Source organism: Sinocyclocheilus grahami, unplaced genomic scaffold (genome assembly GCF_001515645.1).
Source record: "Sinocyclocheilus grahami isolate Dianchi unplaced genomic scaffold, SAMN03320097.WGS_v1.1 scaffold696.1, whole genome shotgun sequence".
Lineage (NCBI taxonomy): Eukaryota > Metazoa > Chordata > Actinopteri > Cypriniformes > Cyprinidae > Sinocyclocheilus > Sinocyclocheilus grahami.
This window is the reverse complement of record NW_015505875.1, coordinates 380,817-395,330: the sequence shown is the minus strand read 5'-3', so window position 1 is coordinate 395,330 and position 14,514 is coordinate 380,817. Positions and strand designations below refer to the sequence as shown.

The window sequence follows — 14,514 nt, the reverse complement described above, 5'->3', positions numbered from 1 at the left end:
GCAAAATGTTTTTTAGCAGATAAATCATTTGTTTAGTAATTTTAAAGCCACGATCAACCTGAGATGCATCAGATAGAATATGACAATACATTACCTCTTAAAATACCTCTTAATCACATAATCATTTTCTGTTGCTTTAAACGCATTTCAATCAAAAAAATTCCAACCACATATTATATTTCGCATAACACTGGTAAATTCTTAAATTTTCTTGTATCACATCTTCGATATACCATATCTTTTATTGATTTCTCAGTTGATTATGCCCTTGTGATTCAGAATCTTCTTCCCAAGTAGTTTTATATGATGTTGACTGTGTTGTCATGTTTCTGAAAATGAGGCCTAAATATTTTCCTTATATGATGCTAGAATTGCACACTGAATGTTCAGCTCATCAGTCTGGTTGAGATTCTGTGGATCAGAGAAATAAAGGATTACAGTTAAACATTGTGTGTGTGTGTGTGTGTGTGTGTGTGTACCTGTTTTTCTATTCTGGTGGGGACTTAAACCTGAATACACACAGACTCATGGGGACTCACGGTGTCATGGTGGGGACCACTTTGACCACCAATTGAGGTCCCCACGGGTAAACAAGCTAATAAATCACACAGAATGAAGTTTTTTTTTAAATCTAAAACTGCACAAAGTTTCCTGTAAGGGGTAGGTTTAGGTGTAGGGCTGGTGTAGGGCAATAGAATATACGGTCTGTACAGTAGAAAAACCATTACGCCTATGGAGAGTCCCCACAAGGATATGTATGTGTGTGTGTGTGTGTGTGTGTGTGTGTGTGTGAATATATATTTATTATTATTTATTCTAGTTCTTTGCTTAGTGTTCATGTACATGATTGACTTACAGTCATATCATCCAGGTAGTAGCAGTGGCGCAGGTTGAGGTGGCCAATGAAGTTGCGGCTGTAGTACTGTGAATCACCATGGGGCGTCTGCACACACACTGGACACACCTAGGGGCGCCAGAGGGCACACAAAAATCTTGAGCGTTTCTCAGCTTCTGATACTATAGCAGTCAGCAATACTGAGTCATTCAAATCTGAAGTGTGTAATTTGGGGATGTTAAAATATAATTAAGCCATTTATAGGTTGATTCCCCCTGAAAAGTGTAGCACTGTGACTTTAAGAGCTATCAAAACATTGCAGTGTATGCATGAGCATCACAACCAGCCTGACTTTGCAACATTGGTTCAACCAATATTGTGAGTTTGTGGTGGGGCAATCTGTTTATTTAGACCAATAATAGATGGGGAGTGTTGGGTAATCAAGTTTCAAAATTGTCGAAACAGTTTATAAATTCAGTTTGGTGATGCTAAAGGTATAAAAATTACTCACTTCAGCTTTAAATATAATTTAAAGGAACTAATTAATGTTTCAAATGAATGTGCTGTAAGTTTAATTCAACACATGATTGGATTTTAGAATTACTCCACATGATCTATACACATGAATGATGACTGACCACACGTTTGCTGTCATTGGCATGATGTTCATTGCAGTGATCAAGTAGATCGAGTTCATCCAGTCCATCATCCTGGCAGTACGGACAGGCAAAAGTCCTCACATTTAAACTGAAAAGAAATAAATCAGGAAAATAAGTACATGTCAAAGACTGTATTTTTGAGTGTTTTTAGCTAATCGTTTTGCGTTCCCAAAATAATCTGAAGAAAACTTTTTTCTTCACTATAAGAAACCTTTTGTGCAATTGAATGTTAAAGCTTCTTCATGGAACCATAGATGCCAATAAAGTACCTTTATTTTTAATAATGATCTGATTGATGATCTTTCTAAAATGATAAGCCAAAATAAATAAATACATGTAATTCTGAAATAACCCAATTTTAGGATTGTGTAAATGGTGCATTATGTCATGGGAATGTACACTAAATTTTGGACAAAAGTTTGTGGACAAGAAAAATCAGATAAAAGTGTTGTAAGCACCAACTTAGAAAGAGATGTAGTAGAATCCTTTCATTTTCATTTTCACTTTATGCACAGTAAGAGTTTTTCCAAGCGGTTTTCCAAGTACAGTGATCTAGAAGAGGGGTTTCTAGGGTAACGCAACGGGGGTAAATTATAGAAAGAAAAAAAAACAGTGTAAGAAATATACAAATAAATAAATAATAAACATGATTAAAATTAACATGTAGGCCTATATAGGTATTTGGATTGGATCTTTATATATGAAAATATATAGCTGATACATAGCTGCCTTTTCAATTTTATGGGAGTCCCTTACATAATGATACTATTTGGCCATCTGTGGCATCTAAAAGATCGAAAACCCCTGTCACTGTGTGTCGTAAGATTAAGAGTTGTTGAATTACTGGAATAACCAAACATGTTCATTAGAATGGGTTTTCCACATGCTGCTCACAGGCAGTGTAGCGTGTTTGATGTCCTCACCCTTGAGGTTGATTCATCTCCATTAGATTGATCTCCGTTTGCCATGGCCTTTGAATGAAACAAAATATGAGTTATCTAATCCATAGTGTCAATAAAATAGTTACTATCTTGATGGGACTTACCAGTCATCCAGCTCAGCCTGTAAATGTTCCTGGGACGGGGCGGGGTTTAGCAGCAGTGGAGCTGGGGCAGGTGGGACTTGAATAAAACCACTCGGAGCAGCATTAATGGGTGCAGGCTGTGGGGCAGCAATTAAATTTGCAGGTTGAGCTCGTGTCCGTGGCATAGGAACAGGCCGTGCAGAGGAAATTAAAGGGAAAGGCGCTTGATTTTGTGGGACGGGTGGCAGAGCAGCCTGATTGGGTGGACTGGCTTGAGCGGCAATGTCTGCCTGTTGTGCCAGTGAATGTCGAAGTTGGCCGAGGAGACTGTTGGTTTAAAAGAAATGATACATTTTTTAGCATTTGACAGAAAAAGGCACTAAATAATGACATTTGCCTGATACTTACTTGTGTATGTTTGTGCCAACAGGTCTTCTTGAATTAAATGTTTGAATATTCCCTGGCAGGATTTGGCGCAGATGCCTCCTCCTACCAGGAGGCTGAAACCAAATTATTCATTCATAAGCATGCAGTCCTTGACAACCTCCACTCACAGAGAAACTGATATTTATTGCACACTTTAGCAGGGTATTTACTTACTACCAATGGATTATTCGCAGAATCACGGTTGTTTACTGAGCTTCTGCAGTGTGGACAATGAAGCCTATATCGAAAAGATTGACTGAGGCATCGCTGGCAAATTCTGCAAGTACAGAGAGAGACAAATTGTCTAGATGAGACAGTAAAATAATCAACTACCAGCAACAAGAAGATGACAGATTGGCTGCAATGTCGGTCAACCCATCATGTGATGGAATTTCCCTTTAGAAATACTTTCGCTTTTTGCTGCCAGTAAATGTTCAGGTTATTTATCAGAAATGATATGTACTTGTGGACAAGGAGAGACTGCACATGTATATATAGTAGATGAAAACAAAACAAAAAAAGCAAATAACATAAACGTCCACCATAGAAGCTGTTTCCAACTACAAAAGCACTTTTTAGAGAAAATGTGATTTATTGAATGAGTTTGATTTATAATCGCTGATCAAATATATTTTACAAACATACATTTTAGGCATTACTGTATCAAATTGTAAACTATACATTAGCATATGTTAAATTATGCAAATACCTCACAGACCTACAAGTTTGATCCACAAATTTGTTTGTTTGTAAAGTGCCCACATGAAGTCACCAAAATCAACCATCTATGTCAAACATAACCCACACTTACACTTTTCCACAGCATGGAGATGGTTGAGAAGGATTCTGTATGTTTTCCCTGCATACAGGACACTCTTCCTCTGAAGCGGACATGTCTATACCATCTGCTGTCTACTCTGTCAAACTGGCAGTCTAGTCTCTTCTGATATCTTCACTCTCAGGTTGCACAGCTTAAATACAGCCCAACTTCCTTATGACCATAAAGAGGGAGTATATTCTGTTTGCTTCAGCTGCTGTCTTTTCATGATGGTAAATATAGAACCGGTTTAACCTGAAAGGTACTCATTTTGAAAAACAAATCTTGAGTGATGTGACTCTGGGACAGTGGCAGAAATGACCTCTATACTTAAAGATTGTTATGCAATTCTAAGTCTATCTAAAATGAATGAACATTTCTGTGTGAAAGCAACAGACTGAACTGATTAGGAGAAGTGAGCTTTATTGGCATATCAATATACTTGGATTATACATGCAATTTTAATTGTGCCATTTAATAGACGGTTTTATCCAATGTGATATCAATCAATCCCTCGTCTTAGAATAATAGTCATTTTGAATATTGACAGAACTGTAACTTTTGGTTTCATCTATATAATCGATTAAATATATAATCCATTAAATGTAACATCATCGTTAATATATGTTCACAGCATGCCTGTCTGTCAGTCTGTCTTTGGTATCGAAAGTAAAAAGTTATTTACGGGCACCAGGGCTTTTATTATGATAGACGCAGAGCTTTTATGTCATTGCGGAAGTAAAGTCACCTGACCGTCGCTAAGCTTCTCGGGCAAAATCGATCAGCAGGCAGCAGTAGATTTCAATATGTCTGCCGTCGGCTGTCAGTAAAGGAGGTGTTTGTTTTCAACTCAACAGCAGATCCTTTGAGCTCGGTGAAGAACAGTCGAGGCGGGCGCTCATGGCTCAGTGCGTGCAGTCAGTGCAGGAGTTCATCCAGGACTCGTTCGTGCCGATGGTGGCTGTCCTGTGCAGCGAGGATGCGGAGAGAGTGACCCGCAAAAACAACCTGAGTTTCCCCGAGCTGCTGCGGCCTTTCTGCCGCCTGACGTCCGAGGGTAAGAGGCCAGCTGAGACAGCCGCGGATCACTCATCCCAACTGATGATCACTAGACAAGACGGTTGTTAGACAGCTCCCTTACACATAAACACGGGCTGTGTCTCAAAACCTAGTGAGCTGTCTGCCTAGAGACATTAACCAAAACTGTCTAGGTGCCATTAAAACGTCCAGACGCGAAAATATCGTCTAGGTAGACAGTTCAGTATAGGTTTTAAGAGACATTCCCAAAAATACTTTCTAGCAAGCCAGCTTACTAAGATTTGAAGGACACTTAAAATGATGTCTAGGTAGGCAGCTCATTAGGTTTTCAGACACACGCCCAAAAATGCTCTTTAGACAGACTGCTCACTAGATTTTGAGTTACACGCCCAAAAGTGCTGTCTAAATGGGTAGTTTTGAGAGACATGCCCAAAAAAATCTGTTTAGGTTGACAGCTAACTAGGTCTTGAGAAACACGCCCCAAAATGCTGTTTCGATAAACACTAAACAGCTAACTGGATTTTTAGTCATGCAGTGCACCCTAAAATGTTGTCTAAATAGGCAGCTCACTAAGTTTTGAGAGACATGCCCAAAAATGCTAGTCTAGGTTGGCAGTTCTTTAGATTTATAGCGCCTATTCTTTGTCCAGTGAGGCCCCTGGGCAGACGTCTTTGTAGGACCCCCCAGCCACTGCTGACTGTAGTGGCAGACCTCTTTTTTTCCCCAAGCGACAAGGTCATGTTTTGGTTGCAAACATTAGTTTAAATATAGTTTTCTGGGCCCTTTTTGGACTGCATTCTGAGGGGCCCGGGGCCCTAGTGGTCAGCATATGCCATGTGAACCAAGTGGCTCGGGGTTCTAGTGGTCAGCAAATGGTGTATGCGTTAAGGAACATGGGGCCTTGTGTGCAGAGGGGCCCGGGCTTTAGCTGTCTCTTTGCGATTTATGCACTAGGGCTACTTCCTCAATAAGTTTTGGAGCCACAGAGCTTTTTAGACCCTTGACAGTGTAAGGCCCTCTGGCCTGTTTCATAACCCAGCTCTGATCTTCAGTGAAATGATAGGAAGGGTTTCAACCTAGATTCATCAGAATTTGATCTCTCTGTTTGTGAAATCTGATCTGGTTTCCGCTCACCTGACCATTTATTGACCAGAGCCTCAGACAGACACAGCACAGATCAGATGCCTCTATTGGTGAGGGTTAGATTACCACTGGACTGGCGGCGCTCGAGGCCTGTGCTGTTAATCACCAGCCTATATCTAGTAAAGGATATGGGATAATCCTAAAGAGGCAGGCAATCAGATCATCTGGCTCAATTTATGAAGACTGCCGTTGTTTACAGTGACACAGAAGTCAGTGAATGACCAAGATACACTTTCGATCAAAAGTCAGGGTGTTTATTAAAGGGCTTTTTTGTCTGTTTTTAAGATTTATTTACTTTTTGCCTTTATTATTCAGTCTTCAGTGTCACATGATCCTTCAGAAATCATTCTAACATGCAGATTTGGTGCCTAATTGACATTTCTTATTATGATCAGTGTTAAAAACAGTTGCCTAATATATTTGTGGAAACTGCTTAAAGGGGTCATATGATGCGATTTAAAATTTTCCTTTCTCTTTGGAGTGTTTGTTCTCATTAGAATGTTATATACACGACATTCCCAATCATAGTTATTAATGTTGTGCACTGCTGTTTGAGCTGCGTGCGCTGAGCTAAAGATGATCACCGGTAAACTGAAGCGCTCTTTTAACTTAACCAAACGCATTCTATATGAGATAAATCAGATATACATCAAATAAACACAATATTACAACGTACAATTGCACAAAAGGCTGCAAACGATTAGCGCGCATCTGAAGTGTCTCTGAAGGAAATAATGCATTATTTATCGGCTTTAAGATATCGGCCAAATTTTCTTATCAGGCCGATACCGATAACAGAAAAAATGAGCCGATATGGGCCGATACCGATATGGTGGCCGATATATCGTGCATCCCTAGTAAAAATCAATGCGTTTGTACAGTATGTGGAAAATAATGTGTGTTTTTTTACCTTAAACCGCATAAACACATTTCATTACGCCAAATACACAAAATAATGCTCTTTTTAGCAACATCATATGACCCCTTTAATATATTTGTGTAAACTTTTCCACTTTTTTTGCTGTCACTTTTGATCAATTTATTGTGTCTGCTGAATAAAAGTATTAATTTATAAACTTTAAAAACAAAATCGAACAGTAGTTTACATTAGACAACAGATGCCATTTTAATTGGTTCATTAAAAATGGCACTCACTCTTACAAGAAATATTCCTATTAGCCCAGGGTTTAGAAACAAATTAGTTGGTTTTACAAAAAATTATTAACTAATTATAAGCATTTAAAATGCTAACCGTGTTCCATTTTACTATGGAACAACTGAAATGGATTTTGTTCACTGTTTCCTATTTAATTTGTTTTCAGTTTTTGTTCCTTCATTTGCTGTAAATCCTTTTCTGAGCTGCATTCACAGACGGAAATCCCTCTATACCCCATTTGTCAACAACATTGGTCATTCAGGAATCATGCAATTGTGGGAAAACATGGCACATATTTTGTTGTTGCACAATAGACATAGCCTTCTCATATTATTTGTTGCAGTGTGTTATGGATTCGTAGAAATCCTGAAAACACAGTTAAGTTGACCCAAATGAAGAGAGTGCACTCTTTATGTGTGTGTGTGTTTGTCCCTCAGTGATGTGGTTGGATTTATTCAGGAATGCCTTGGCAGCAGAGGAGCAAAGTCTCATCTTTATTATTCATGTTGTGCTTATCATGTGAATTGTGGAGTGAAAACACACAGGTGCATTATGGGATTAAGTGTTTGGTAGAGGGGTGGCAACATGTTTGAGCTGGGCGTTCCTGCCATGCATATTGCAAGGGAAGGTTGGGTGAGGAGGTTTCAGATGGGGTCCAGAGGTGGTCAGGAAACCCAGCTGTGTTCGGATTTTCAAGTTGGAAGTCATAACAGATTGTAAAAGATAGAATTAATAAATCCTAAATACTCTGTTGGAGGGCTGTCCACAAGAGAACGGATTGCAAATAATGAATGAAAATAATTTGTATTGTGCTGATCTCATTAAATATCATTAAAAAAATAATTGGCAATATTAATAATCAAAACATTGTATTATATCTCAATTATAAAATCCCAAAGATTAAACATTTTAATAATGATTTATTAAAATAACACCATTTCTGTCAATGTCCATAAGAATTAACAAGTGGCAGAAATGGGGGAAAAAACTAATTTATTTTCCTTGTGATTGTGAGTCCTGTTCAAAAGTTTGGAGACAGTAAGATTCTTTTGGAAATAATTTGATACTTTTATTCAGCAAGGATGAATTCAATTAATAAAAAGTGACTAAATATATTTATAATGTCACATAATGCTTTTGTTTTGAACTTTATATTCATCAAAGAAAATGTAGAATGGTTTCTGCAGCACAGCTTTTTTCAACATTGATAATAATAATAATAATTTGAGCTGGGCGTTCCTGCCATGCATATTGCAAGGGAAGGTTGGGTGAGGAGGTTTCAGATGGGGTCCAGAGGTGGTCAGGAAACCCAGCTGTGTTCGGATTTTCAAGTTGGAAGTCATAACAGATTGTAAAAGATAGAATTAATAAATCCTAAATACTCTGTTGGAGGGCTGTCCACAAGAGAACGGATTGCAAATAATTAATGAAAATAATTTGTATTGTGCTGATCTCATTAAATATCATTAAAAAAATAATTGGCAATATTAATAATCAAAACATTGTATTATATCTCAATTATAAAATCCCAAAGATTAAACATTTTAATAATGATTTATTAAAATAACACAATTTCTGTCAATGTCCATAAGAATTAACAAGTGGCAGAAATGGGGGAAAAAACTAATTTATTTTCCTTGTGATTGTGAGTCCTGTTCAAAAGTTTGGAGACCGTAAGATTCTTTTGGAAATAATTTGATACTTTTATTCAGCAAGGATGAATTCAATTAATAAAAAGTGACTAAATATATTTATAATGTCACATAATGCTTTTCTTTTGAACTTTATATTCATCAAAGAAAATGTAGAATGGTTTCTGCAGCACAGCTTTTTTCAACATTGATAATAATAATAATAATAAAAAAAAACGGATCTAAAAACTTTTATGATGATTTCTGAAGGATCATGTGACACTGAAGACTGGATTAATGATGCTGAAAATTCAGCTTTGCCATTACAGGAATAAATTATATTTTACAATATATTAATAGAAAACGTTTACTTGAAATTGGAATAATATTTCAAAATATTTATATTTGTACTGAATTTTTTGATCAAATAAATGCAGCCTTAATGAGCATAAGAGACTTCTTTCAAAAACATTTTACAAAATCTTGCAGACCTCAAACTTTTGCTCAGTTCCTTTGTTTAAAGAAATGATATTAATACACATTTTTTGATAAAGGACTTGTGGTCCAGGTGGAACCAGCCTTGGGTTCTGGACCCTTTAAGTCGCTTAGGAAAAGAGAAGAATTAGCATCACTATTACGAATTTGACACCAGCCAGTTCAACCTGCTAATTTTCCTCTTCTTTTTTTGGCCGTACTGTAGGTCACCTGCGTGATCCCAATAACCAGGTGGTTGTGGTGAAGGGCCTCCGGATCAGCGTGACTGGGATCAACACACGGCCTCCACAGAGCCCAGAGCTGCACAGACTCCTCAGCCAGGCGGTTTCTGTCTGCCAGCCACCTGAAGGGTCGCCCGCCAACGTTATCACGGCTGGAGACTACGACCTCAACATCAGCGGTAAGTGCTTGCAGAGAGTTTTCTGCTCACTTCAACTTCATATGGGGAAATCCGTAGAGGACCTGATTATGTTACTGCCACATTTTCAAAGTAGGAAAGTGGAAATGGCCTGAAGTGAACAGAAACAGGAACTGAGAGATTGTTTGCTAATGCAGCATACGTTTATGTAGCCCTTGCTACTGTTAGTGAACATTATCCAGTAGCCTGCATGTTTTGTCTATGGATTTACATGTAAGTTACCAATGAATTGGGTGGGCAATATAAGCAATCACAATATTCTTCATTCTGGTTTATAGCAATATGTATATCACAATATACACATTTTGCATAGAACATGAAGTACTGAAAAAGAATCGTCCTAATTTCCAAAGTAATGGCAGACCTTTAGAAAATGTGATTGGATTTTATACTATTTATAGAAATCTTGTAGTATTTAAAGTAATAAATACTGCAGTTAAACACAAATACTATGCTGTTTTATCTTTTTTTTAAATGCAAAATACTGTTTTGTCTGTGTTAAAAAAAAATATGATAATAATTATAGATTCTGCAGGGGGTATGTAAACATCTTCGAAAAGGAAAAAGTGTCGTGTAGCTTCTTCTGGACAGAAAAAGGGTTTGATCTCTCTAAAAAAGATAATAATAATCATAGATTCTGCAGGGGGTGTGTGAACATTTTAGAAAAGGAATATGAAAATTTACAAAAATGTTATGATCTCTCTCAAAAAAAAAAAAAAAGATAATTATAGGTTCTGCAGGGGTTATGTAAACATTTTAGAAAATGAATATACAAATTATGACTACACTCGTAATTAGGCATGGGCCGATTACCGGTTTCAAGGTATACCGCGATTTGAAAATTCCACGCTAATATTTCCCGTTATACCGTTCCTGCGGTATGCGCTGTTTTTCATGTCTCCTCAAAGACTGAAAGTGTAGGAATCCCTCAGGTTGAGTGCAGTGTAGAGAGTAGCACGACCCTCCTCCTCCTGTTGGTGCGAGCGAGCGGTCAGTCACGTGTGTGTAGGATGGCTGAAGGAGCTTCCTCTGGAACTTACGCGATCGGCAACCGGCCCTTTATTGTTTTATTGCAGCCGATCTCTGTTGCACAAACTTGCACAAACTGCGTTGCAATGCATATCATTTTCCAAATGTCGTTTATGTGAAAATATGAAGTCTGTAAATGCCCGTTAACATAGGCCAGAGACGTTGAAGACGGACACAGAGAAAAATACTGTAGCAGGCAGATAACTCACTGTTCATGATGCATGAACTATTGGAAGAAAATCCTCAATATTGATTTGGGGGTTTATATGAATGTGTTTCTGAGGCGAACTGGCCGTCTTCAGAAACGTTTAGATGGTATTTTCTTTTCATCTCGTATAATTCACATTAAAGCAGTGTTTCAGCGCAGCTCTGCTTCGTTTACTGCAATAACCAAGGAAACACTGTATCAGCGTCTTCTGCTGACAGAGGGTGAATCTGCGTCCCATTCAGAGCTTCTGCTGTTTGCTTCGTTCAGGCATGTAGTATAATTGCACAAAGTTGGTCAGAACATTCGGTTTTTGCTTCAAATTGGGTTATTATTAAATCAAATTATGTATATGAAATTATATAAATAAATGATATGTATATGAATTATATAACTAAAATTCAATAACTGTAATTACAGATTTAGGTTAAATAAAGATGTCAGTCTTTATTTTTCTTCTTTTTAGGGCAGCAGTAGCTCTAGCAGCAAATCAATCATCCACATCAAAAGCTGCAGGACAGCCCACATTTCAGAAACAAATCAAAGAAAAAATAAACAAATACTACTGTTCCAAATATTCTGTAAGTTGCTCAAAATATATTGTTGAGTTTTTTTTTTTTAACCAGACATTTCAAATTAACACATTTTAGAGCTGCAACGACAATACCGTGATACCGTGATATCTTTGCTTAAGGTTATCATACCGTCAAAATCTCATACCGGCCCATGCCTACTCGTAATATAAATTACTTTCTCTTTTTTTTTTTAAATGAGACCCATTTCATAGTAGTCTCTCATATCAGCACCTGATGAGGGCAGCAGAGCCCTTGAGGGGAAAAGTGAGAATCAAATGTTGTAATTGTCCATGAAATTAAAGGGTTTGGTTTGCATTGCACATCTATTATTTATCGTTTCTGATCTTTTTTTTTTTTCTTCTTTTTTTTTTAAAATTTTCTAATTTTCTTCACCCATTCTCCAAATTCTCCTGTGGATGAATCCTTGGTAAGAGCTCTGACCTTCATGCACACGCTTTCCTTGTGTGTGTGTGTGTGTGTGTCAGGTCACACACACGTGTGCTATGCTGTGTTGTTAACCCTTTGAGTAATGGGCGTGAAGTGTTCCCCTCTCAGATCATAGGTTTCCAGTAGAGCCCGTCCCCCACGTGGTCCCTTTGCTTCACCCTTCACTTGGGTGAGCCTAACAACAAACCCCTGAAGCTTAGACACTAACACACCAGTCTACACCAGCAAGCATCCTCCTTTTAACTGAATGAACTAATTGTATTGCACCCGAATATGAGAACAGAGTCAAGATGCAGCATACATCAGCGTTAGCATACTTGTATATGTGAATTTCACGGTTGGTTGGTTTGACTACAAAGCTGACGTCTCATAAACTGCTCTAAATTCAACATGAAATCAAAACTGATCCTATGTACTTAAATGCATTATACATATTCCTGGTCTTATTGTATCAATTATTTTTGTGTATATATATATACTATTATAATATATTATTTATATTATAAGTAAATTAATTATAATAATGTTAAATAATTATAATAATGATTTAACTATTATATTTAATTTTATAATTTGAGTAAGCTTTATTATTATAGCTTTTTATTTTTACTTTTCGTTTTAATTTCAAGTTTTAGTAATTTTTCCGATTCAGTTTTAATAATTGTATTACTTTTATTTTAAACTTATTTCAGTTAGTAGCCAAGGCAAAATTGCACATTTTCGTTTTTCAAATTTAAGGTTTATATTTTTCATGTAATATTCATATTTTATTTTACATCAGCTTTGTTTCAAATAACAAAATGCTATTTTAATGAACTTTTAAATAGTTTTAGTTAACGATATTAACACTGTATTGCACATCATTTAACAGTGCACATCATTCCAAATATAATAAAGATAACGTTTTCCAGTTCTGAAACTACTTTTCTTTCTAGCGATGTCATCTAGGACTGGTGGGCGGATCAATTAAGGTTAACCAATAGCCAAGTAGCTATTAGGCATTGCTTTAGGCTCCATAAAGCATCCTCTCTGAAATTGTACAGATTTACATGCAAAATAAACAAATGTAACAAAAATAATCATAGATTTGGGGATAGATTTAATGATAGATTTTTTTTTACCCTTTTCAATGTGTCAAACTTGTTTTGACCATGAACTTGACCTTTAGGCTCCCGATCTAAACCATTATTCCAGTTCCTTGCGGGCAGAGACTTAAATAAAGCCTGATTCCTCAAACTAAATTATCATCCCATCCACAATCTGCAAACTCACTTTTGGGGTTGTGATTGCTTTTCACAATCCAATACATTCTCAATAAAAATAAATAAATAATGGCATTGTGCTCTAAATGTTTTATACAGCATCCTGTTTCCCTCAGAAATGTCACATTATGGAAGGAGAATGGGTTGTGAATGGTTTTTCATGTTGATTTTAAAGCATTGGTTTGCTGTGTGTGTGCTCTACTCACCCTGACCCATAGACTTCTCCAGAAACATCCAACTCCATTACTTTTTACTTCTGCTTCTGCTAGAGCTGGTACCAGTAGTTTGTGTTTTATGTCTGTCTCAAGGAGAAAGTATGTTACAATTTGTTCATTGTATGTCATTTTTGAGTTTACTTCATTATCCTACATTTAATAGATTGCCTTTTCTCACAGCGGGAGGCGCCAATGGAACATACCCATGTTTAAGCTAATCAGGAAAATGGGATTGTAGAACAATGCTCATTTGCTTTCTGGATCTGCAGTACGAGCTTAGTTTAGCACTTTGCAGAAGTTCACTTCTGCAAAAGGAATAGTTCTCAGAAAATGAATATTAAAGAAATACTTCACCCTAGAATCTAATAGTCCAGCTATTTCATCTTGTGAAATAGTTCACAAGATGAAAATTTGCTGAAAGGCGCCAATGGAACACACCCATGTTTAAGCTAATCAGGAAAATGGGATTGTAGAACAATGCTCATTTGCTTTCTGGATCTGCAGTACGAGCTTAGTTTAGCACTTTGCAGAAGTTCACTTCTGCAAAAGGAATAGTTCTCAGAAAATGAATATTAAAGAAATACTTCACCCTAGAATCTAATAGTCCAGCTATTTCATCTTGTGAAATAGTTCACAAGATGAAAATTTGCTGAAAATCTACTCGCCTTCAGGCCATTCAATATGTAGTTGGGTTTGTTTCTTCATCGGAACAGATTTGGAGAAATGTAGCATTACATCACTTGCTCATCAATGGATCCTCAGTGAATGGGTGCCGTCAGAATGAGAGTCCAAACAGCTGATAAAAAACATCTCAATAACCCACAAATAATCCACACAACTCCGAACTGTCAGTTATCTTGTGAATGGAATAAAACACCTCAAACCATTGCTTGCAGCTAAATGAGTCTTATATGCATTTTAATGCTTTCTTCAGTGAAAAAGTTGTCTTGTCTGAATCAGGAGAGAAATATGCCCAGATCAAGGAGCGTTTACAACCAAAAACCATCCAGAACAGTTATAGTATGTTGGTGGATTTTGTTGAGCGGACAACAGGGGATGGACTTTTTCACTGGAGGAAGTGTTATAATGGATTTCAGACTTGTATGTTGGTGACAGTTTAAAGTTGAAGCGTCTTTTTG

The 14,514-nt window shown here is 37.0% G+C and overlaps 2 protein-coding genes across 5 annotated transcripts in view; one reads left to right on the top strand and one right to left on the bottom strand.

Moving 5' to 3' along the window:
• Positions 1-171: 171 nt before the first annotated feature.
• Positions 172-3,788, bottom strand: LOC107559733 (RING finger protein 166-like). The gene is made up of 8 exons (XM_016243654.1): positions 3,756-3,788; positions 3,119-3,221; positions 2,927-3,018; positions 2,540-2,845; positions 2,418-2,465; positions 1,474-1,582; positions 857-964; positions 172-411 (listed from the first exon to the last, which is right to left on the bottom strand). Exons 4-8 carry the CDS (start codon positions 2,701-2,703, stop codon positions 343-345), a joined length of 498 nt encoding a protein of 165 aa, XP_016099140.1. The 5' UTR covers positions 2,704-2,845; positions 2,927-3,018; positions 3,119-3,221; positions 3,756-3,788; the 3' UTR covers positions 172-342.
• Positions 3,789-4,533: 745 nt separating this feature from the next.
• Positions 4,534-14,514, top strand: part of trappc8 (trafficking protein particle complex subunit 8) — a 58,836-nt gene continuing 48,855 nt past the window's right edge. For 3 of the 4 annotated variants that reach the window (XM_016243672.1, XM_016243671.1, XM_016243670.1), the window contains exons 1-2: positions 4,534-4,818; positions 9,430-9,624. In XM_016243672.1, the coding sequence (XP_016099158.1) occupies positions 4,662-4,818; positions 9,430-9,624 (352 nt within the window). In that variant the 5' untranslated portion in view covers positions 4,534-4,661. Of the gene's footprint in view, positions 4,819-9,429; positions 9,625-11,603; positions 11,879-14,514 lie in introns of those variants that run through there. The other variant, XM_016243673.1, reaches the window with a different exon arrangement.

Coding starts and splice junctions, on each gene's coding strand:
- LOC107559733 (XM_016243654.1), bottom strand. CDS start 2,703: ATGCCACGGACACGAGCTCAACCTGCAAATTTAATTGCTGCCCCACAG. Junction 1,583..2,417: donor GAGATGAATCAACCTCAAGG/GTGAGGACATCA, acceptor ATTTCTTTTCAG/TTTAAATGTGAGGACTTTTG. Junction 965..1,473: donor CCAATGACAGCAAACGTGTG/GTCAGTCATCAT, acceptor TGGCGCCCCTAG/GTGTGTCCAGTGTGTGTGCA.